General features: G+C 38.3%; 2 protein-coding genes and 1 pseudogene across 2 annotated transcripts in view; 1 reads left to right on the top strand and 2 right to left on the bottom strand.

Annotated features, from left to right (window-relative positions):
• Positions 1 to 13,167, top strand: part of LOC115668641 (ATP-dependent DNA helicase Q-like 1) — a 28,645-nt pseudogene extending 15,478 nt beyond the window's left edge.
• LOC115662493 (disease resistance protein RPV1-like) overlaps positions 1 to 26,299 on the bottom strand; it is a 193,121-nt gene that overhangs the window by 124,988 nt on the left and 41,834 nt on the right. The window lies entirely within an intron of this gene.
• Positions 17,882 to 25,265, bottom strand: LOC130137609 (disease resistance protein L6-like). The gene is made up of 7 exons (XM_056309274.1): positions 24,615 to 25,265; positions 21,911 to 22,126; positions 21,678 to 21,780; positions 21,460 to 21,595; positions 20,677 to 21,049; positions 18,006 to 18,068; positions 17,882 to 17,932 (listed from the first exon to the last, which is right to left on the bottom strand). Exons 1-7 carry the CDS (start codon positions 25,263 to 25,265, stop codon positions 17,882 to 17,884), a joined length of 1,593 nt encoding a protein of 530 aa, XP_056165249.1.

Here is a 26,299-nt window from a genome sequence, read left to right as displayed (position 1 = left end):
AATGCAGCCAGCCCTCGAAAGACCATGAAAACTTCTTGCAATTGTGATAGAAACGGAAAACAAGAAGAATAATTAAATATTTGCATCTCGGAAATGTTTTATTGGTCGACATCCATTAACTTTCCACCATTGGTCGCGGAAGAAAACGGCCAGTAGATGCTAGTCCCCGAAATAATCAAATGATTCCTGTCCATCTTCTTCTGAATTATATTAAGTATTCTTAAGACCATTGAAAAGTCCATGACATAGGATTTTCCTTTCGGTAAACCACGCAATGCACTTTGTCACGAAAACACAAAAGTGGTCATAGTCGCTTGCCTCGTTTAAGCGCTACATAAACCACACAGACCAACCACATATTTCCTCAGCCCATGCACTTCGAGAATTAAGGGAAAAATCAAACCATTTTATGGTATCCTATTTTTTAAAGTTGGATCAAGCATTGAATGGACTTTCAAGTCGATACTTTTGAGGACATGCATCTAAAATGTTTATACGGGTGAACCATTTCTAATATATCTTTTATCAGCCTGTTGGATTATGATATACGGATATTGAGTTAGTGCTCATGGTCAAATTACGTGTTGAGATATGATATATGTTTGATGACCGATCCCTGTTTTGGGGCATAATCATAGTCGATGAGATTTTTGGGGCTTAACTATAGCCAGTGTTGTTTTTGGGCCTTGCTACCTAGCAAAGATTGACTAGGACTAGGCAACGGGCATGCCTAGGCCGGCATGGCCCGAGCCATTCAAACTAACTAAAATGATTTTTCTCAATATTGAAACTAACGAGAAATTAGTTGGGGAAAATTAATGAAAAACACTCATTCAGTTAAACCAAATTAAAATACGAGTATATCTTCAAATAATTTAAAAAGATTACACTCAGTTGTGCTCCAATAATGGGGGAAAATTATCCAATCAGTCCTAAACCTATTGTACGGCGGCCAATTCAGTCCTAAACCTTTTAATTTTGCCAATTCAGTCCTAAACCTTTTTTAATTCTTGCCAATTCGATCCTTCCGGCCAATTTTGGCCGGCCAGTAACAACGTGGCCGTCGGCGGCGCCCGGCCCGTCCGTCAACGCGACGTGGCAATTTTTAATTATTTTTTTCAATTTTTTAATCTTATTTTTTCTTTTTCTTCTTTTTTTTTTCTGTTGTCTCCCCCCTGGTCGGTCCGGCGACCGGCGGCCGGCCAGAGGGGAGGGCCGGCGAGGCCTCCGCTCGCCAGATCTGGGCGAGGCTTGACCTCGCCGTCGCGACCCAGGCGACGGCGAGGCGAGGCGAGGCGAGGTCGAGCCTCGCCGTTGCTCGGGTCGCGACGGCGAGGCGAGGCCGACCTTGCCTCGCCCGGCCCGGGGGCCGGCGGGCGAGCGAGGCCTCGCCGGCCCTCCCCTCTAGCCGGCCGCCGGTCGCCGGTCGCCGGACCGGCCAGGGGGGAGACAACAGAAAAAAAAATAAGAAAAAGAAAAAATAAGATTAAAAAATTGAAAAAAATAATTAAAAATTGCCACGTCAGCGTTGACCGGACGGCCGGCGCCGGCCGGCGGCCATGTCAACGTCGGCCGGCCAAAATTGGCCGGAAGGACTGAATTGGCAAGAATTAAAAAGGTTTAGGACTGAATTGGCAAAATTAAAAGCTGCTGAAGGACCGAATCGTCCATACTAATGGTTTAGGGCAGATCGATGGACAATTTTCCCCCAATAATGGTTCCACTTAAAATGACTGTGTCCCTCGTCATGATTCACATAATACAATGCCACTATTGTTCTCGTGTCCATGTTGGGCACGTTCTTCTAGAGTCAATTCTTGTGAAAACCAATTATGCCCTACGGCAACCATTTATAAATTTTACACGGACAAACTGGATCTATTATTTTCCAAGATCCGTTGGCTAGTAATGAACATAGACTTTAAAGGTATCGTATACACCGATGGGGTGAGTAAGTCACGAGATATGGTCGAAAAAATCAAAAAAATGGTGGCTCACCTCTTTCATCATTTTAGAACGTCGACATCGTCATTGCCAACTCTATCAATGTACGTGGAGTAGTTTGTTCCCAAGTACGTCTCCAACTCATTGGTAGATGATAAAGATGAAGACTTAGCGGAAGGGTGTGGGATTTTCTTCTTCTTAAGAAGCAAAGACCATATACGTTTGTGGGCACTACTCAATGGGGCCCCTCTGTCTGTGGGTTGGAACTTGTTGTATTGAATTGACCAGCGTATGCCACGTACATATTCCAGAGCCCACTCATTCTTACAGCCAATATGTGTTCCACTTGGAACTCCTCACCCTGTCCCAGATATTCGTAACATGCAATAAGAAGAGTTTCGAGCGCCTCCAACTTGAACTTCGAATCCAAAACATTGGCTACCAAAAAACCAAGCGGATTTCTTTTTAATGGTTGAGGGATTTTGCCTTCATGGCCACTACTATTTCCTTGACGAAGGGACCACCCTTCTTATTCATCAATTCAGCCGACATCAAGTACAGAAACGGAAGAGCTCGATTGCAAGACGGCTAATCGAGATCTTTGAGTTTCAGTTTCAAAAAATTCTCAGTTTTTTCACGTGCTTTGCAAGTTCATTCTCGCATTCCAAGGTCCAAGACGAGTATCAATGGAACAAATCCACCTTGGTGAAATACAAGTGCTTGAATTATCATATCAGAAAATCGGTATGTGATTGTTTCAACCATGATTTCTGCTGTTAGTCAAATTTGACGCATAAAAAACTAGTCAAAGCTTTCTAAATTACGAGGAATTTCCCTAATAAAATCACTAAATCTGGGCAGAATAAGAAAGCTTCTGGCCCGAGTAAGCATTATACTTGTACACTAGCACAAGATCATAAGCAGCTAAATGGAAGAAGAAAATCCCAAAATTACTGAGATACAATTTGTAAAAGGAAAAATTCTACTTCTATGGTTTTTCTAATTAAATTCCCGTACCTTTAATATTTTTAATTAAGTCCTTCTACCTTCACAAATTTTCTGATGAAGTCCGTCCGAATTTAAATCCATCCAAATCTAATTAACGTGGCAAGTCGGGATGACACCAAAGGAAACGTCGATAACATTTTGGCCAATGTGAATGCCCAAATGAACAGCACCCTAGAAAAATTTAGTCAACGTGAACAATGTCGAAATATGACGTGGATTAACAATGTGGATGTCCACATAACAATGCGAATGCCCATGTGGACATCCATGTTGGAAAACTTTTATCCATGTTACACCCCAACGGTCACGTCAACTGAATTGGGTTAGATTTATTGTCGAACAGACTTGATTGAAAATTTATGAAAATAAAAGAACTTGATTAAACAAATTAAAATTTATTGTCGAATGGATTAATTGTCGCAAAGCATGATGTCCGAATTTAATTCCGGACAAATCCAGTTAACGTGACAAGTCGGGATGACACCAAAGGACAATGTGGATAACATTTAGCCAATGTGGATGCACATATGACCGGCAACCCCCAGCACTCAATTTCTTCACCTTCCTTAAAGAATCGCTTGACGTGGGAATCTTTGCAATACTAGAAAAATATAAATGAGTTATTTTGGTTCATCTAATTCACCCACTTCTCTTGGTAACTCCTTGAGACTATCACAGAACTCAAGCCCAAGGAAACAAGGCTCTTTGACTCAGCCAACAGAAGGGTGGACTTGCCCAAGCCGGTGACATTTTTTCAAGACGAGAATCTCCAACTCTGTGAGAGCCAAGAAAGTATGAGTACGTTTTACATAATCGCAACATGCAAGATCGAGAACTTTCAGCCGCTTTGCCGCCTATACAAAGGAGAAAAGGCGTCAAGAGAGACTAAATGGCTAATCAAGTTGTGGATGGGATAGTGAAAGCCCAAAGATCTGAGCATCTCCCTTGTAATTGGGCTTGTAACCATCGTTTAGCTTTATGGGACCTCTTAGTATCAGAAGACCATGCTTCCTGTTCATCTTATGCTGCTTAAGAAATGGAAAAGCTTCTGTTTCGGACAAAAACAAAAAACAAACAAAAGGTCACTGAGGATGTCTTTTTTACATCTTAACATGATCGAACTCCATCCTCTCCCATGCTCTGTGATATGGTTGCATGACAACCACAGAAAGACTAATTGGGTTCAATGTCAAGCCACTGAAGCCATCTTTATTCAAAAAACAATTCGTTAAAGTCTCTACTTAAAATCGTCCACCTCAACTGAAGCATAATTTTCAGAGATGATAGGCATCAAAACATTAGACCATGATATCGCATGAAGGAGCCGTGAACCAAACCCTTCGCCGATGGGGAGGCTGTTATCATCCCTGGACATAAACATTGGTAGAATTCCTTCATTTATGAGGTTGTTGTAGTCTCTTAAAAAGCTCAAGAGTACATCATAGGGATCACTTCCCTGCTCCTAATGGTGTTGGAGAGATGAACATAGATGTAGACGCTCTGTTAGTGCTCTTATTTTCTGCATGTGTATTGCTGCCACTCTTTTTCCTCGTCTTGAGAAGATTATAAGTGAACACCGAAAGAAGAATTGGAGCAACAAGCACCAAAAAAGAACGCCCTAGAACGAACTGATGCACTCCGTCATCTGCGTTGCTCTGGCTCTTCCCTTTATCCATGGAAGTCTGATAGCAAAGAGAAAAAAAGAAATGCCTTCTTGTAGCGCAGAAAAGATAGGTTGACGTATGTACTGGACTTATGCATCAACTTGAAAAAATCAACACCACATGCTCAGAGAACGAGTTGGACACATTGCAGCATATGAACATCAACGAACTAGTCTTCATATGGAGGTGTTTCCCAATTACCAGTAATTCATGTCGAGCCCGATACTAATGGATACTTGTACTCCACTCTATTGCAATACTCAAAAATCGAATCCCGATCAAGTATCGTTTTGTCTGCTCGAGCTCGGCTGGATAGCAAAAGTTGAAATACTCAGGTTCAAGTTAATTCAATCCTCACATAAGCTAGAATTAATTAAGCCCAACCTCCACTAATAGAAAAGGAACAGATTTCTCAAGAAAGGATACCCTAAACACAAATCCCGATCAAGTATCTTTACTGACCTTTATGCAGGAGTCAGCAAATTTGGCAGTAAAATCACGTAAGATGATCATCCACCAGTTACTTCTTGAGGAAAATCACAAATGCTAAGCATTCAGCACGACTGTATAGATAGAAGGCAAAGAAAGAAAGAAAGAAAGTTAAGACATACAATTTTGATTAGATCAAATTCCTCCATATTCTTTGCAACTCAAAGCAACCTAAAGATCAGTGAGAAGTAGTTGAACGATCAACGACAACTAGATGAGAAGCGAAAACAGATCGGGTCCGTCCAATTGTTCATGATTTTCTTTATTTGTAATTTTCCTCACTAATAATAATTTGTCGGTTACATATCATTTTATAACTTTTTTTTATCACAGGATGTAATTTCCCTTTTGTTGTCATAAATTCCTTGAATCCTATGATTTGTAAAATTTCATAAAAAATAGTAATCTACCTAATGGACATCTTTTTTCTGTTGTTAGTAAATTACCTAATGAATCCTAACTTTCTTTTGGCATGTAATTATTCCCACTAATAGTAATTTATTCGTAATTTATTTTTACATGACTTTTTTTAGAGGTTTAAATTTTCTTTGGAGGTCGTAAATTCTGGTTCATAATATTCCTTAAAATAGTAACTTATTCTGTTAATACTAAAAAATTCTTTTGTGTATGTTTAGTAAAATATTAATTTGATCGTAATTTTCTTTTACACTTTGTAAAGGTTTAAGATCTACATGTTAGTAATTTTCCTTGCACATCGCAATTTTTCTCAATCCGTAAAGTTGATCAATTTTGCGTCCGTAACTTTTCTTTAACATCTGAAAGTTATGACAAAAATCGGTTTTGCAAAACAAATTTGACAGACCAAGTTTTTTCCCCTTTTAATCTGACGGTCCACGTTTGAATGTGGGATCAGTCTCGTAAAAGATAACTTCGATTATGGAATTTGCATTACTATTATGAAGTTTTGGGCACAATAAAGGAGTTTTACTTATTTATTTTTGGCCAAATAGGAAAGTAATGCTGGAGACGCTATTTTTTAAATTTTTTTGAAGCTCATTTTATTGTAATATATATTATATTGGTAAAAATGTAATTTTAATAACAAGTGTTACTTTGTCAATATTTTCTTTTGCTGATACAAAAGAAATTCGAGATACTTCTCGTAGATCTATATATTCAGTACGACACGCAAGTCTTAGGTATGCAAAGGAGCCTTCACACATATTCCTATCTATTTCAACCCAATAATCTTACTGTCCAAAAAAAAAAAACCCAATAATCTTTTTTTAAGAAAATTTTTGCTAAATGGATCTCATTGGACATAACAGTTCTCACTTCATGCACGTAGTATAATTATCAAACCATATCAATCTACAATATTTTTTTTTGCGAATTTTGCGATTCTCATCTTGCCTTTTTAATGCAAAACATCGAAAATTCTTCAAATTATGTAAATATCTATGCGTAGAATCATACTTAGTATTTAATTATTTTTTTTAAACTCCAAATGACTATTTTCTTTTTCCAAATGTTGAATAGAGGCACAATTGATGGATAATTTTTTTTTCATTATTTCTTCCCACCGAACGAGCCCACCCTTGCCAAACGAAACCAAGAAAACTAACGAGGGGGGCCAAAATAGGAATTAAAACAAACTCCAGGCGCGAAAACGGAATTTGTCAAAAGAAACAAAAATGGAAAATGGCTCCAATCTCTCTCCGTTCTCTCACTCCGGCATATAAAAAGGCAAAGGAAAAGCAATCAATCCCGCCATCGCTGGCTAGGTTTTTCGGAAGAGAGCACTTCGAGCGCGCCCGCTCTCGCGAGAGAGGCTAGCGATCGATTCGATTCTATTCCATTCCGACTTGCGTATCATCGATCGATCGATCGAATCGCGTCGAACACAGGTTGAGAGATTCCATGGAGGATCGGGGGGTTGGAGGAGGTGGAGAAAGCTCGGTTGCTGAGCTTGGCTCTCGAGTTCGGCTTCGACCATCAGTACGCCACCAAGTGCTTGGACCGTCTCGTTCCCCTCTACGGTACTCGGATCATTGTTCCTTGTCGCGCTTTCGTTTTTTTTTTTTTCGGTGCTAGTCAGCGTTGCAGGTATTACGCAGGTGTTGCTCGTCCACTACGATGATGGCGCTGAAATAGTCTGGTTTAGGTTTGAATAGCGAAATGTCTGGTGCTGTTCCAGCTTGATGTGTTTAGGTTGCTTCGTATGGTGGTCTTTCTTGGTTATTTAGCCGAATCGCGTGGTATCCGGTGATTAGGGAATGACGTAATTGTTTGTGTTGCGTGGAGAATTTGTGATTTGATTGATTGTGCATTCCTAAATAAGGAGATTTATTGCGGTTAGTCGCATCATTCTGACGATGTCTGTGGAATAGTCTACCTTTTGGATTTGAATGGACCAGAGGAGCTGCTTAAATCTGGTTCACTGAGCGTTAATCCCGTCCCTATTTCTATGTGGGTTTTGCGGAGTAGTCTTATTGACTAGCGAAATGTCTTGACTTATTTCTGAAAGCTTGGTTGCTGAGCTTGGCTCTCAAGTTCGGCTTCGACCAGCAGTCCGCCACCAAGTCCTTGGACCGTCTCGTTTCCCTCTACGCTACTCCAATCGTTACTTTGTCGCCCATTTTGTCATGCTGAGATTAGCGTTTGCAGAGGTTGTGTAGGTATTTTTCGTCCACCACAATGATGATGACGGCTATGGAATAGTCTACTTTAGGTTTGAATAGATCGGAGCTGGCTTAGCGAAGTAGTCTTGCTGACAAGCGAAATGTCTGGCACGGTTCCAGTTTGATGTGTTGAGGCTACTTTGGATGGTGGTTTTTCTTGGTTATTGGCCAAATTGGGTGGTATCTGGTGATTAGGGAACAACATAATTGCTTGTGTTGCGTGGATAATTTTTGAATTGATTGATTGTGCATTCCTAAATAAGGAGATTTATTGCGGTTAGCCAGTGTTCTGATGATGGCTGCGAAATGGTCTACTTTGGATTTGAATGAACCGGAGCTGGTTAAATTTTGTTCATTGAGCGTAGTCTCATTGGCATTTCTTTGTGGGTTTGGCGGAGTAGTCTTATTGACTTGCAAAATAATCTCTTTCTTCATTTGGCTTTTTTTTTAAGGTGATGAAGGTCGAGAGTTTATCACTGTGGAGCACTGTGGCGATGACTTTCTAGCAGAACTTGCCGAAACTATGCAAGATACTGAGGATTGGGATGATTTGCAACCTGTAGAATCAGAAGCTTGTGGAGTTTTTGGCTGATATGTTTGGCCAAGATATCCCTAATGACGGCGATTGCAATGTTGTGCATGATGTTAATATTATAGAAGATTCTCCACAACCTGAGAAAAATCAAACTTTTCTTGAGGTGGATTCCTCTACTAACAGTGAAGACGAAGACAATATATTTGGCAGTAAAATGGGTAGGAAATCCACATGCTATATTCCTGACCAAAGCAGTACCGCGAACAATTCATCCACTCAACTTCTGGCCAGATGATCTTTGCAATCCATGGTATGCTTCTCCCATGGACATAGACAATACTGCCAAACCACTTAAATCAGCGTCACTGTTCTTTTCTATTATAATTTAGTCTCTCCTTGATTGATTCCAATTTGCTTGTGATTCTGCACACAGCAAAGGACCTACACAATGTACATGTACAAAAGCATTTAGTAAATTGCTTATGAGGCCTCATCCAATCAAAAAACCAATAGACACTCCTAAATTTTGCCAATTACTTCCACGGTCTTCAAGATCCAAAATGACCTATTAGAACTCTTTGGCCAATAAAAAGGTTGATTTTAGTTTTGGACAATGTACAAATACCTATATTTCTCAAATACTTTGAGAGTATAGAAGATCATCAAAGTGTGGAACTTAGCAATCCAGTGTCTTTGATGGGAATGTTGTGTGTAAATGAAGGCTTGTGCTTTCTTTGTGCAAATATTTCATTTTCCATAACAATTCATGTCAGAAACTATTACAGTGCTGAAGAGGCTTATTTCTGTTGAAGGACTGTAAGAGCACTGTCACTCAAGGTTCAATATCGTCAGTTTCAAATAAAAGACATTGCTCTCGGATTTCGACATCCAAACAAGGGACTCTAAGTTATGAGGAATTGCAAGCCTTGGATGACATAGAATTGGCAAATGTTGTAATATTCAGAAACAAGGCATTTCGACCACTGCAGCATCAGGCTTGTAAAGCTTCTGTAGCCAAGCGAGATTGCTTCATTCTCATGTCCACTGGAGGTAATAAAAGTTTATGTTACCAGGTTAGTGAATGCTTACATTATTTCATTTGTGTAATGATCGTATGTAGAAGTATGTGTGGAGACAATGTTTAGAGCACAACCCCTGTGCACTTTGCTCAATGGTTCCACCAATTAAATACTAGACGGGTAGACCTGTATATCGATATTTAAGCTAAAAAAATGATCTTGTAATCTGCTTTGTTAGCACTGTTGAGAAGCTTGCGCTTAAACTTAAGGAAGAAAATGTTTTCCAAATGCAAATTAAGCGATAGGAAGTGATTCAGGTGCATAACCATGGGTTCCAATATATGGGATCAGACTAAGTTGGAAAAGAAAGGAATATAGGACATTCTCGTTCTGCCTTTGCACATCTCTATCTATTCTGTAATTTCTAGAATTCGACGTTTGCGCTATGCTTCTAGGACCTTCTACTTACTGGAAAATTTATGTTGTTTTTGCACGTAAGAAGTGTTGTCGGTCACAGTTCAGGTCCAATTCAAAAGGGTTATTAAGACAAAGAGGAAAAAGTTTTCAAATTACTTGCACCAAATACAGATCATGGATGTCTATATTTCCTATGAAGGTATGTGCTATGTCATCTTCTCAACTAGGTGTGATCATTTCCCAATAATTGGTTTGAAATTAATGTCCTTTCATATAAATCTGAATTGATCTACCGAATCACAAGGAAGATATTAATCTGAATTAATTAATTTGAATTATCCTGAAGTGCTTTCTATTAAGTCTTGAAGTAGTTGATATATGTATCTGGCTGAAGTAATTATAAGACAAATAGTGACAACTGGTGTTTTCTGATCAGCTGAAGGTGAATAAAAGAATAATTCCCTCATCCCTTCCTTTCTTCATGTTCTCTTCTGATGTTTTTACCCTTCGTTTCAGCTGCCGGCGACTCTTAAACCAGGTGTCACATTTGTTATATCTCCCTTGCTATCTCTCATCCAGGATCAAATAATTACTCTAAACCTTAAGTACGGAATACCGTCTACTTTCTTGAACTCTCAGCAAACTGCTGCCCAAGCAGCGGCTGCCCTCCAAGAACTAAGGCAAGGTTTAGCTCTCTCTCTCTCTCTCTCTCTCTCTCTCTCTCTCTCTCTCTCTCTCTCTCTCTCTCTCTCTCTCTCTCTCTCCGTGTTCCTAGAGAAGTACATCATACCATATAATCTTTATCCCGCCATAAAATGGCTATGCTCAAAATGTTGCGATGGATGCACATTTTTTATGTAGTTAATGAAAAGATTCATGCCTAAGATGTTTGTCATAGAAATAAATTTTAGGATCTTAGTGTTCCTAGAGAAGTAAACATACCATACAATCTTTATCCTGCCATAAAATGCTGGGCTATGCTCCATATGTTGCAATGGGGTTTCTATTAAGCTTCTAAAACTTTTTTTTACTGAGTGTTGTGATTGTCAAGTCATTAATCTCCACTGCTTTGCCTATCTTTTCAGGAAAGATAAACCATCGTGCAAGCTATTGTATTTAACTCCTGAAAGGAGAGTGGGAAACCCATCATTTCTCGAGATATTGAAATGCTTGCATAGAAAGGTACTATTTTTGAGTCACAGTAACTTTTTCTGAAAGTTTCTTTTTAACTTTTTGATAGTCATCCATCACGCATTGCAGGCACAACTTGCTGGTTTTGTTGTTGACGAGGCACATTCTGTGAGGTATGCTCTTTGGCATCCTTGTATCTGAAGCAAAGGTCATGCTAGAGTTACTTCAAAAGGAATAAGTATTTATGATGTTGCCACTGCAAAACTACTATCCTTGTTCCAGATAAAGAAAAGCAAGTTAACTTTTGTAAATGCTCTCTCTAACTCTTTTTTTTTAACGTTTTCGCATTTTCTGTGTTTCTAGCCTTTCTGTGAAGTTCTAGTATAACAGAATGCAATGTTGAAATAACTAATTCTGGAAATGATCCAGTTCCTTCTTTTGAGAAAAGTCAGTGGCACATCGTTAATCATATTAAGCAAAAGGAAGACAACTAAAATAACCTCCAACGGAAATTAGTTTTGGAAGTAATTGGAAGTGTCCATGTTTGGCATGATAGTCAGATCTTTTGAGCTGGTTCTTGTGTTTGTATCTATTCTTTTAACCTTTAACTATATATTAACATCTTGAGATATAAGGCAAAAGTTCGCCCATGTGATCATTGATTGTGTTTCTTATGAGGTCTTTACTGGATTTGCACTGCCAGTGCCATCTCATGAAAGGAACGTACTGCTGGTTTGAGCATTTCTCATATATTTGAATGATTGTAAACTAGTAAAGCTTATTGACTGCTACTTTCTTGGTTGTCATTATTGTAGTCAATGGGGACATGATTTTCGTCCAGATTATAGGGGACCGGGATGTCTCAAGCAAAATTTTCCATACGTCCCAGTGATGGCCTTAACTGCAACTGCCACTCTGCCACTTAGTGAGGTACGGGGACTGATTGAAATGTGCATCCATTGCAGGATATCCTAAAAGCTCTTAGGATCCCCCATGCTCTCGTTCTTGAGACAAGCTTTGACAGACCAAACCTAAAGTATGAGGTCATAGCTTGAAGCAGCTTGGAGAGCTGCTAAAGAATCGTTTTGCTAATTTCTGTGGCATAGTATATTGCCTCTCAAAGAGTGAATGTGTTGAAGTTGCAAAATACTTGAACAATAAGTGCGGTATAAAGACGGTGTACTATCATGCCGGATTAGTAGCCTGTCAAAGAGTAGCTGTTCAAAAGAAATGGCATACTGGAGAGGTCCAGGTTGTATGTGCTACCATTGCTTTTGGGATGGGAATAGACAGACCAGATGTGGTAAGTTGATATGGACTCTTGGCCTTTGCCTATTTTTAGTTTTAGAATCAAAGCTGACGTGTTGACAAATAATCAACTAATCCACTTTTCTTCTAATGTTTAAGTTTCACTAATTGGTTTCTTAGTGTGCTTGGAAGTAAACTTTGCTAGTTCCATGGTCCACTGGCCTGCTAAATTGTCAATCTTGGCTATTGATTGCAGGAACTACCGAATTATGTATTTTTTCAAGTCAAATTCTTTCTTCCATGCATGGAACTTGGGTGTGCTGAAATTAAGTTAGACTAGGATAAAGGTATTTTCTTACTGTCAAAGTGGCAAATGACTTTGATCTAACTTGACCTTCAGTTATAATGTTTTTGTCACATTTCAACTTGTTTTTATTGGTTCAGTAATTATTTTTTTATGGCATGTGGTCAGCGTTTTGTCATCCACAACACAATGTCCAAGTCAATCGAAAGCTATTACCAAGAATCAGGGAGGGCAGGAAGAGATAATATACCGGCAGTGTGCATTGCTCTATATGCCAAAAAGGATTTCAGCCAGGTTGTGTGCATGTTAAGGAGTGGTCAAGGATGTAAAACTGCTATCTTTAATGGCTCAAGCTAGGAAAATGCGGCAATATTGTGAACTCAAGGTAATCCATTTTGTGTTCTCAACTTCTCTTTAATGATCTCAACTAAGTGATGCTTCTATTTTGTGTTTCCACTTCCCCCTTTGTTCTATTGACTGTTGTTAGTGTTAGTCTGGCATTAACCGGTCTGGGTGCTGGATCATTAGATGGGTCTATTGGCAACATACGTAAATCATGATGGAACCTTTGGGCGAAACTCGTCTTCCACGTACCTGAATGGAGCAAAGTCTATTGATAAACATGTGTTAACTCTCTAATTTGCGAAATTTTTAGGATGAGTGTCGGCGGCAAACCTTACTTGCACACTTCGGCGAGTCTTTGGATCGGAAAGACTGTAAATACGGTTCTAACCCTTGCAACAATTGTCTCAAAGCCTCTTCATAAAGGTAAAACTTTCAGGTGTCAACTCTCTTGATGGGCGACGGGTACCAACTTACGCATGTTCTTGAGCCACACAGTTCTTCTGGTTCCATCATCCGCAATTATTGGAAGACCACATGGTAATGGAGGGGCAAAGGTCCTTAACTAAGGATACAGAATTCTTCGGTTGTGCTGGTCTTGTCATCTCATGTTTGTCGTTTCCTTTCATCTGTTGCCATGTTCTGTCTGGAACTAATTATTTTTGTGAGGGGAACGAAAATGTGGCTTGACATATAAGCCGGAGAGGCATATGGGAACACACCGTCCGGTCTTGACCGACGATGAAAAAGTTACTTGTTTCAGTTCAGCGAAGATTAACAATGAAATCCAATTATACAAGCACACGTTGCCTTTCTTCTTCTTTCCCGTTTTGGATTAGTGATGAACGCATATCATGACTGCATCTGAAGTTACTTTACTTGCAGATTCAATTTGTCAAGTCATATATCTTAACATACAATCGACTGGTTGAGGACCTTTATTAGGGTGTAATCATCAGTTATCCAACTATTGAACACTGCCGGCTTTCTGGTCTTCAAGCATTGCACTGGTGGACTGCATTATTCAAGTCATTAGTGGACTGGGGATCTTAGATCCACACTATGTAATAGTTTTTCGCAGAGAGCACATGGCAATGCATCTATGATTTGATACTTAGGGATTTAACATGGTTTTATTAATCCTGGTCAGGCACAACATCAGATTCATGTTGACTAGGACGTGTCAATGTTAGATTCGAGAGAAAGAGAGACTACGGATCGATTCGATTTTGACTCGTGCATCATCAATTGATCAAATCGCTTGAACAGGTTGAAATTCCATGGAGGAGCAGGGCTTGGAGGTAGAGAAAATCGTCTGATCTGTTGATAATGATGGCTATGGAATAGTCAACTTTGGATTTGAATGGCAACGTAGCTGATTAAATTTAGTTCATGGAGCTGATTAAAATTGTCTGATCTGTTCTTCTCTCCTTGTTTCTGGGGTTCTTTAACCACTCCTAATTTCCTCAATTCGTCTATTTCGATTCCTCTTCGTTGTTGTATGATTCAGCATATGGCAACATATGCTACCGCAGCTACATAATCTAAAAATGCCGTGCGTGGGTGTTAAATGAACCGAAAGGCTTTCCATAGTTCCATTTTGATTTGAGGACAGTTTTCATATTTTTAGTATCGTCCCAGCAAGCTCGGAGTTACAAAAATGAGGAAAACCGAAAAGCCCCGGAAGCGAAATTTCTTCTGTCCTTTCAAAACTTTCACAGTTATTGTTGCTGTAATTTATAGGATCTTGATGTAAATTGTGAACAAACTTTCGAAACAAAGCTCCAAACAAATCGCTAGCATGACATCAGCTCAATCGGTTTGACTTGTTCATCCAATTTTATTCGGTCAATTCATGATGGTCCAACTTCAACTCATTTTAGTCTATAAGGTCGTGACTAATGCTGTATATGGAGTCAAACACAAAGCTGTTGCCCTTTGGATTAAATTGCCAGGGCACTGGTTAAGCAACTAAGGAATCAAATTGCACGGTCAAATACGTTGACTTGCCACTTTTTGTGTGTTAATCCTAATCAATATTCTGAAAAATTAAGTTATTTTATGCTAAGTATGTTTAACAAGTGATTTGACTCGCTAACATGGCCAGCATTATATATGGCTTTAGTACTAAAAAGTAGACAACAAGCTTATCAGACTACGAGTATACCTTGCGAATAGCTTTTAATTACTAAAATTCCATTAATGTAGTCCAGTTCATGGTAGGGGAATATCTGAGAGTGACACCAAAGAACTTGCTTCGATTGAAACTCGAATGCTTGTCCGATCACCACAATTTGGCGCAGCAGAGTCAAAGAATTAACCAATTAGATGACCCTTCAAAATTTTTCATTCAAACCAAATGAGTACAAATTCTGAGAGGGGCTATTTTCACCCTTCCACTGTAGCCAAACGCCAAAGAAAATTCGGTTTCAAGTACCAAAAATGTATGGCTGTGCCTCTTCTGCTTTATAGATTCATGCGTAAATAAATCAAGTTTGAAAATTATACGACTTAAGTGATTGCAAAATGCCAATATATAAATTTTTCCAACATAATCAGATCAAAGAGATGATTGTATGCTGATGAACACTCCTATTTTGCGTTCAAAATTCTTCCAAATGAGAAACTTCTGTCATATTGGAAACCCTTTCGTTGAAACTCGTGGCTGCAATTAACATATTATTTGCTGATTCCATAACATTCACTTTTTCCATGAAAAAAGTCTCTTCCAGTCACAAGATTGTGGCTTGAAGTGGACATCTAAACGGTAATCTAGTTAAAAAAAAATGTGATTTTATGCTCAACTTCACATACAGAACCACCTGCACATGCGGCTTCTGCAAGCATTTTGAGATTCGGCCAAAGCCAAAGAATAGCACGATTCAAAGCTTGCAAACGACGACTACAGACCATGAGAAGAGGTCGTTTTATGTCAAGAATTCTATGAAGAATGTTAACAATACACAGCACATGATAAAAGACAATATTTAAGTAACTTTGGAACACCATAACATGGCTCATGCCAGCTCGCATCTCCATCCTGTGTTGTTTTGAGACTCTAAATTTCATGAAATGCAGCTTGAATCTACCCAAGAAGGATGGGATTAACTAATTGTCAATAAATGGAGATATTTGAGATTGTAGCATGACAATTTACCCCATGAAGGATAAGGTACAAATGCATAAACATCATTTCACCAATCGCAGTTGGACCGCAATGAACAAAGACTTTGTTAGCTGGCCAATGAAAAAGAAAACAACAAGCTTCGGAGAAGTAAGCAATTAGCAACACTTTCCTTGTTTGTGTATAAAAACAGAATTTTTGTTAATAAGATTATGCTGAAAAGGTAAAGTGCAACAAAAGATGTAATTGTTACTTGGTTATTTTGCAGTACCCAATTAGCAAGATCAGCAATATGCAATAGTTTCCTAGGAGGTGAATTTTAACTTTACAAATTCAACGTCGCAAATGTGAAAACCGAGCTTATCAAATCAGAAACCTATAAGACAACATTCAAAGGATATTATCACACTAATAAACTGATAGAAAATCGAGGAGATTGTCATCATGCATCCTTGTATACTAATTTTCAGGTGAAATCTACAGCTCAGATAGGATAAGCACACGAGTTAGTCTTTCATAGTTATGGTATGACTGGCAGTGCATACCCCCCTCTGCAGAGCCTCATCAAGATCGGGAGTGATATCATTACAACGCAAGTGCATCAAACAACTCTGCATCAAGGTAACATACGAGACAAATCAGCTGGTACGTATTTGATTAATAGAGGAAGAACCTAACAAGCATACGAAAGTAGATTCAATTGAGGAAACTACACTCACAAGCATTCGGGAATGTCTTTGTTGAGACCAGTTCGGTGTTGGATCTTCCCAAGCATCAAAACTTCCTCGGTACAATCCAATTGGTCCACGAGCCTCTTCAAGGTTGGCACACAGATGGCCCTCGGCTGTTGCGATTCTTCCTCTTGCAAAATTCCCCTTCATTTTGATTGGGCTCTGGTATGAAACTTGAAGTTCCTTTGCCAAGTTAGCCAGACCCAGATCAATCATGCAATAAAACAATTCCATGACAACAATAGTATCAAAGGGTATGAAAACTAATTAGCAAATTATTGAGCTCCTCGCCCCAGCTTGTTTCACAGAATGGGCAAAATGTTGTCCCAATTATGCACAAGATTATCGATACAACTCATTGAATTAAAGCCCCAAAGTAAACCCCAGTCATTACATTTTGATCTTGGCTGAAGCATCATGTCAGCTTCTATGACCAACTCCCCCACTCCTTCAATTATGTAAGACTAGCAATTTAGGAAAGTACAGAACCCTGTCATGGAAAACCTTCTCGTCAAAAGAAGATAGTGATGAAAAGTAGGTCATGAATTTCGGAAGAAAAATTATTTTTCACTGCTTATTTACCTCTGTTGAGGAAACATGACTTGTGCTGAACTTACACATATAGAACCACCTGCACATGCGGTCTTCCTGCAAGCGAGTTGTGATTTGGCCATTGCTGAAGAATGGCACGATGCCAAAGCTTGCAAAGGACTAAAACACCACATGAGAAGAGGTCGCTTTATATCAAGAATCCTTTGAAGAGTATTAACAACACGGAGCACATGATAAAAGCCAATAGCAAGGAACTTTGGAATGCCTTTCCACAATGGCATGGCTCATTCTTGCCCGTATCTCCATCCTGTGGTGTTTGGGGACTATCTCTGAGTTACAAAAATACAGCTTGAATCTACACAAGAAGAATAGCACTGACTAATTATCAGTAAATGAAAAAAACTGACATCATAGCATCAAAATTTACCCCATGAAAGACAAGATACAAATGCCTAAACATCATTTACGCCAATCGTAGTTGGACCAAAATGAACAAAGACTTCATTAGCTGGCCGATGAAAAAGAAAACAACTGACTTGGGAGAAGTAAGCAATTAGCAACACTTCCCTTGTTTGTGTTTAGGAACAGAATTGATGTTAATAAAATTTTGTTGAAAAGGTGAAGTGCCTAAACTACGGAATAGAAAGACGTATTTGTTACTTGGTTATTGGCAATATCCAATCAGCAAAATCACCAATACAGGATAATTTGCGAGGAGGTCAATTTTAACTTTACGAATTCAATGCCGCATACATGAGAATTGAGCTTATCAAATCAGAAACCTATATGACAACATTCAAAGGAAATTATCACGCAAATAAACTGATAGAAATGGAGGAGCCTATTAGTGCATACCTCCCTCTGCAGAGCCTCATTGAGTTGAGGAGTGATATCAGTAGAATGCAACTGCATCAAACGCTGCATCAGGGTAACAAACAAAAATATCAGCAGCTACATATTTGATTGACAGAGAGGTAGAACGTAATGAGCATACAGAAAGCAGATTCAATTTAAAAAACTACATTTACTATCATTCAGGTATGTGATGTTGAGACCAGATCAAGTGGTTTGGATCTTCACAAGCATCAAAACTTCCTCAGGACACTCCGGTTAGCCCACGAGGCTCTTCAAGGTTAGAACACAAGATGGTGCTCAGCTGTTGTTGATGCTTCCTCCGCAAAATCCCATTTCTTCATTTTGATCGGTCTCAGGTATGGAAGTTGAAGGTCCTCAGCCAAGTTAGCCACACCCAAATCAATCATGTGACAAAACAATTCCATGACAACAATACGATCATATGGGATGTAAACTGATTAGCAAATTCTTGAGCTCCTTGCCCCAGCTTGTTTCACAGATGGGCAAAAAATTGTCCAATTAGGCAAAAGGTCATCAACACAGCTTATTGAATTGAAGTCCCAAAGTAAGCCTTGATCATCACATAAGACCAACCAAACCTGTCATAAAAGTAGCACTGGTTTACCTTGCTTGATAATCTTTCATAACAACAGTGTGACTACTAACAATGTTAAGGTGGTCTATAATCATATATGATAGAGTTGCAAAAAGTAATTTTACATTTTTTTTTATCACCAACCTGAAACACTTGAACCTTGAATTTTATTCTACCTTGGCTCCTCATAGTTACTGAGAATTGATGCCCTTCTTAGAAGGTTTAAGGGTAACATCAAGGGAACAATAAGAAACTTGACAGGGTTTTTGTTCATCACAGAAAATTTAAAGGTGTTTGTCCCCAAAATCAATCAAATAGATACCCAGTGTGGAGCAAATCATTCTTAAAAAATAGAGCTTCGAGAAAGGTATTTACTCTATTCCCTCACGCTGGCCGTTCAAGGATGAAGAATCTTACTAGATGACCAATGCCTTCTATTGACATTTGGGTCTACATTTTGATCTTGGTTGAAGCATCATGTCAGCTTCCACGACCAACTACCCTGCTCCTTCAATTATGTAAGACTAGCAATTCGGGAAAGGGCGGAACCCCGTCATGGAAAACCATCTTGTCAAAAGAAGATAGCAATGAAAAGTAGGACATGAATATTAGAAGAAAAATGATAGTTTACGATTATTTACCTCTGTCAAAAAAACATGACTTGTCTCACTTGTTGGCATGCAAGATGGTCCTCAGCGTTGCTGATGCGTCCTCTCGCAAAATCCCTTCTTTTCATTTTGATCGGTCTCAAATCTGGAATTTGAAGTTTCTCAGCCAAGTGAGCCACACCCAAATCAGTCATGTGATAAAACAATTCCATGACAATAATAGGATCAAATGGGATGTAAACTAATTAGCAAATTCTTGAGCTCTCGCACTAGCTTGTTTCACGAGATGGGCAAAAAATTGTCCAATTATGCAAAAGATAATCGATACATGATTGAATTGAAGTCCCAAAGTAAGCCTTGATCGTTACATAGACCAACCAAAGCATCACGAGAAGCAAGCACCGTTTACTCGCTTGATAATATTTCAAAACAACAGGTTTGATTACTTGGTAATGTTAAGGGGGTGTACATTCATATATGACAGACTAGCTAAAACTGCTTTAACATTTTTTTTTATCACCAACCAGAAACATTTGAACCTTATATTTCATTTTAGCTCAGTTCATCATACTTACTGGGAATTGATGCCCTTCTTAGAAGGTTCAAGAGCAACATAAAGGGAACATTAAGAAACTTGACAGGGTTTTCGTTCATCACAAAAAACCGAAAGGCGTTTGTCCCAAACAGGACATATGCCATTAGTCAAATTTGACACAAGACAACTCACAAAGGAACTCAAAATGGCCAAGGATTTTTTCAAAGAAAATATGAATTTTGGACAGGGAAAATCTGGGCGTAATTTACAATATTGAGTAGCAGAAGATCATTAGCCTCTAGGTGAAAATTTCAAATCCCAAGTTTACAGAGAGGGAAACTGTAAATCACTAGGGAATTCTTGATTACCTGCGTTTGATATTTTCACCATTGCCTCACAAGCAGCTAATCTGTTTGTAGTCTACAAAAGCTGCCAATGGAAGGATAAATGAAATACATTGCCACAACGTATCGAACAGCAATATATGTAGGCAAATCCAGAGTTTCCAAAATCAATCAAATAGATACCCGGTGTGGAGCAAATCATTCTTAAAAAATAGAGCTTCGAGAAAAGTATTACTCTATTCGCTCATGCTGGCCGTTCAAGGATGAAGAATCTTCCTAGATGACCAATGCCTTCTATTGACATTTGGGTCCACATTTTGATCTTGGCTGAAGCATCATGTCAGCTTCTATGACCAACTCCCCCACTCCTTCAATTATGTAAGACTAGCAATTTAGGAAAGTACAGAACCTGTCATGGAAAACATTCTTGTCAAAAGAAGATAGTGATGAAAAGTAGGTCATGAATCTCAGAAGAAAAATGATTGTTCACTGCTTATTTACCTTTGTCGAGGAAACATCAATCACTCTCTGTTGAGGAATCATCACAGCGTGAGTCATAAGACAGCTCTTCTTCATAATTTCTAAATACGCGTGTTCTGGATAATTTCGGTATTGCTTCCAATGAGTAACAACCAGAGATATTCAAATCAATTAAATCCAACTTTTCAAATCCCCCAAGCTGAGTAAGTTTCTTGCAGTTTCGAACATTTAGAGATCGCAACTTCTCACATCCCGTCAAATTTGGCAACATCTCCATTGATTCGCACCCCGTAAAATCCAACTCTTCTAAGAACTTCGCACCATCAAGACCTCGAATTTCAACTAGATTGTTGCACTTGACAGCCACTAATTTCTTCAAACACCATGATTTTGGACAGAGAAGCCTTTTAATGGAATTGCAGTCATATATAAATATGCCCTCCAAGAACTCCAAATTATCACTGCCCTGAATTTCGACTAGGCTATCGCAATGCACAGCACGTAATCGTTTCAAACAAATTAATAGTGAAAGGTCCAATCTTTCAATTGAATTGCACTTTTTTATTGAAAACATTTCCAAGTTCTTCAATCCGTCGAGCTTAAGCAATATCAGCTTACCACACTCCTCAATACAGAGTTTCGAGAGTCTTGAGGGAAGCTCGGGGATGTCTTCAAGTAGATGGCATGCCCGAAGATGGAGTTCTTCTAGGTGGATTAGGCTAGAAAGCTGTGGCAGCGACCGGTGCTTGCGACAGCCCCATAGGTAAAGGCTATGGAGAGAAGAAAGATCCCCAATAGCACTAGGAAGCTTTTCAAGCCCGAACGACTCAAGCTCGGGTGTTGCAAATTCGCAAATCCCCAATTGAGCTAGGGATTTCTCTCGATGACTTACAACGGTAGGCACTCGGTGTCTTCGACTTCCTCGGATAACCAATAGACGTAGGGATCTTTGTAATACCAGGAATCATCTAATACAAGTTCTTCTAAATCTTTTAATTCGCCCACTTCCTCTCGGTAGCTCCTTGAGACTTTCACATTCATGCAAGTCCAAGGAAACGAGGCTCTTGAGTTTGCCAACGAAGGGGTGGAGATGCTCCAGCTTGTGACAACCTCTCAAGGTGAGGATCTTCAACTGCGTGAAAGCTGAGAGATCAGGAGTACATCTGAAACCGTTACACCATCTAAGGTCGAGAACTAGTAGCCGCTTTGCCGTCTACACAAAAAAGAGGAGAATAAAGCTGTCAAAAGAATGAGAGTGGGGGATCGGCTAAACAAAAACAAAACACCATCTTAAATCACGGAGAGAGAGGGAGGATGTCTCTTTTTTTCCCCCCCAATCTTACCATGAATGTACTCCATCCTTCCCAATCCTCTGTGATTGAGTTCTCTGATAAATCCAGCACCGATAATTTCGGTAGATTGGTTGTTAGAAGAGACGGATCGACTCCGCGACCCACAATTGAAGCCATCTTATTTCGGGAAAGGAGTTCGTTGGAGTCTCCCCTTAAAGCTGCCCTCGTCCAGTCATCGAACCAGGGTCCAGGACCAAAACTCCCCAACTGTATCAAATCAATCCGTAGAACGTGTAAATTGACTTTTTAACTTTTCATTTTTTGCTTCTTTTTTTAAATCTTGGATTTGCATGATTTGTTGTCATTCTATACTTCCCTTGTATATAAATATGGACACGTGAACTCACCTTTAAATTTTTTTTTCGACGACCTTTTGAAATTTTTGAAAATAAAGACAAAAAATATTTATGGCTTTAAAACAATTAAGGCAAATGTACCTCAATGCTTTATCTTTTGCTTTTCTTCAAATTTTGTAGCTCGTGCACTTTGACTTTTATCTAAGACGAAATACATGAAACCATTTTACAACATACAAATGTTTGCTTGTAAATTTTCATATGACTTGTGTGTAATTTTTCAAAAGAATTTGTTAAAAAATGTCAGTGGACCACCTGTAAGTAGCTAAGGAACCACCCGATTTTCATTTCATTAACTATTTTTGTGAAGTGTTTAACCATTTCTTTGGAATCTGAAACGTTTTTTTTTCTTTATAGTATGTTTAAAAAGTGATGTGGTGACATTGGTTAGCAATACACGTTTTAGATTTTGCATGAGAATGATGCCGTTTCTTTTTGCATCTTATAAGTCAAGACATGCTGTTTAACTTTCATGCTAAAACAGATCGTTTAATTAGTTGAAGACGGTGAAAAAAAATCCCATGTGGCTCTGATTGACTTTAAAAATAATACCTATATTTTCCCCCAAAAGTTCAATTGATTGGAATTGTTTTTTTGGTTGGTTTGATTCACTTTTACGATTTGACTCGTTTGTCGTTATCTCTACTTTATATATTAAATAATGAAAAATCAACAATGGGTATAATTTCTCTTAAGTTTGTTCTTAGGAAAAGTCACCAAATTGTTGTAATCAGCATTCCACGCTATATTTCATTATTTTCGCTTGTTCATCAATCTATACAATATATTACATTAATAAATCTCTTATATGGAAAGGGGATATGAAACCTCAAACTTTCGTCAAAAGTTTCCACAATTCGCATATTTTTCACCAATATGAACCAAAGTAATAGGATATAACAAGATAAACAGAATCATATTTTAAATAGTCGAGACAATTGGAAATTAGTCCCATAAGTATTCCATTTCCAAAGTTAAATAAAAATTTCTTGCATCGCACAGCCATTTAATTTTTTTTCCAACACTAATTATCATCGTTCAACATTTCTGTCTTTTCAAAACAAATTTGACTTTTATTCTTTATTTTTCAAACACCCATATGGTGTGCTCTTTTTGCTAATGTTAAAAAATTATTGGATCGACAAAAGAGTGTGATATTGAATCATGGGAACGAACTATTTAAAATTATATCAAGAATATAAAGCTGTTTCCATTGCCCAACATCTCTTGGTTCATTGCTAGGGTAATTCCTTGCTATTGATCAGTCATGAGCCTATGAGGCATCCCAAATGGATAATATATAATAATAAAATGACACGAATATTGATAATTTAAGGAAAAGAGAAACATAGTTGAAGAAATTGGCTTATGCTGAAAATCATATATAATGAATACAAAGGTACGGATATAATAATATGCACGACATTTCCTCTAATTAGTCGAGTTTTCTTTTTCTTAATAGTCAAGTTAGTATAGCTGTTTCTGGCACGAAAGAGGCATTGTCCCAAAAAATATAAATAATACAAAACAACTTATAGCAGATAGAAATGTTTGTTATTAGAAAATCCACTCTTTATCACACACCTTACCTAATCCATGAATTGAGCAAGGCCTACGGGATAAAACCTTAAAAAATAGCAAGATTTTCCTAAAAATATTTTTAAGGGGATATTTGCTATCTTATCTATTAAGAGGAAAGAAGGATGAAAAGAGATAGAAACAACTAGTAGAGGGACGGGTATCTTCAATATCAAAATGGAGAAAAAAAATGTCAAACATTGGATTCCTAGATCACATGACCACCACAATACAATACATTCGGCTGTACTAGATAGCAAGTGCATGTGATAAGTGTGAAAATTTTCCAATCTTATTGTTTTGAATTAATTACCAGTTATTACAATAGGCACATACTATCTTTTATTTACCAAGAAATGTTCATTTATTTGATCTATATGTTTATACTTCATCTCCATTCATTATTGTAGTCCTTCGGATTATCAATATTTTCAACTAGATATGACAATTACATGCTTTTGGTAAACGAGATTTATAGTGTTAAATTATAGTTACAGGATCTTGAATTGAATGTCAATCAAATTTTTACAGATGTCATTTATATCAATGAAATCAAATCAAATGATATAACTTTTTCATCCTTGAGATACTTATAATTTATTTTGCTATCACAATTAATCTACAATGGACAAAAATGGATGTTTAAATATAACTTTTTTCCTAGAAAGAGCATCTTTTCATGCTTGATGAAATATTAGGATAGATCATATTAAATATATTAAAATAAGAGGGAGAGAAAAAGAAAGGAGTGCATGTTTTACCCATTGATGTCCTAGTGCTCTTGTGATTCCATTGTAGTCGCGGTCCCATGGCCCACTACGTTTCTCAAGCAGTTGTTCTTGGCAAAAAATACTCCTTCCAAGATCTATTAGTTGATCATGTATCATAAACTTACCATTATCTCCAATTTTAATTAAGCACCTCAACTTCAACTCTTCAATTCCTTGACTTGGATAAAACCCACAGTCCTCCCACATGTACATGGCGTACTTGCGCCTTTCCTTACTACTCTCTTCTCCAATAAAGAAACAAACAATATCAAGAAAAATATGCTTATGTCCATCTTCTAATGCATCGTAACTTATTCGCAATATCTTTTGGACATCTCTATGCGGTTGGCTTTTTAATTGCTTTTGCACATCTTCCCATACTTTTCGATTCGTTTTTTTATACAAATATGAACCAACAACTTCAAGTGCCAAGGGAAGCCCACCCATGGTGGATATGACATCACGAGATACACCCTCAAAATCCCTCAAAGAATGGTCCGTACGAAATGCGTGTCTGTTAAACAGAAGCAAAGCATGCTCCTCATCCAATTCATTCAATTCATACTTGTAGACTACCTCGAATTCAGATTGATCAAGAACGGCTTCATTTCTAGTTGTAACAATGATGATACTTCCTGCCATAAACCAATTACACTCCCTAGCCAGTGCATCTAGTTGATCGTTGGCATCTATATCATCCAGAAGAATGAGGACCTTTTTTCCTCTCGAATCTTGATTTGATTATATTAATTCCAACGTCAACATTCCAAACTTCAAGTTCGATTTGCAGAATTTCCTTAATTAGTTGCTTTTGTAAATAAGGAATCTCTTGTTGCGGCAAAAGTGTTTCTCGAATATCCGCAAGGAAGGCTGCGATGCACAAAGTCATTCGGCAATTGGGTTATAGATTACCTTGGCAAGTGTCGTTTTTCCAATCCCGCCCATGCCATAGATTCCAATCATTCGAGCATTAGTGGTAGGAGTGTCTACCCAATTCCTGATTTTGTTCACATGATCACCAATTCCAACCAAGCGCTTACTAACATCAAGATGAAAATCTTGTTGCAACTCGCTCAGTACCTTTTTCTTAACTTTTTCCACTAATTCTCCTTCATGCCTGTCCAACAACAAAACTCAATTGATAATTTCGTAATTATACTTAATCTCATCAAAAGACACCGACATACATGTGAAGGATGGATGGGGCCAATTAACATGCAAGATGTTTTGGTTTCACAAATAACAACGGGGGATGACAGCTAGTGACCGTTTCATGTTTTTCTCTTTCGTTAGATGAATCTTGTTGGAATAGAATAAGACGGTGAACCTGGCTCGTTAAGAGTCTTTAGAAGTATACTATATGTTATAAGGCTTAAGATTGCTGCTAGTTGAATGATAGAAGATCGATTTTTTTTATTAAAAAAAGTTAGGAGAAAAGGAGGTTACTCCACTCTAAGGCTAGGGCAGCACACATGTCTAAATTGAGGAGATTTACAGATCGCTACCAATGGGGTTTAGTGATGGTGGAAATCAAACATAGACATGGTAAATGTGAAGTAAGTGTCCTGTCCTTTTCAACTGAGCCGACTTTCATTGGCATGAGGAGGTCTATTGTATCTGGGGGTGATAAAGCTTTGGAAGATTGAGCAGTCGAGTCCTTTCTAAGCGTATTGTTT

This window comes from Syzygium oleosum, unplaced genomic scaffold, assembly GCF_021117445.2.
Source record: "Syzygium oleosum isolate NSW1041296 unplaced genomic scaffold, Sole_v2.1 Sole_v2.03, whole genome shotgun sequence".
NCBI classification, from domain to species: domain Eukaryota; kingdom Viridiplantae; phylum Streptophyta; class Magnoliopsida; order Myrtales; family Myrtaceae; genus Syzygium; species Syzygium oleosum.
This window is presented reverse-complemented; position numbering and strand designations above follow the sequence as displayed.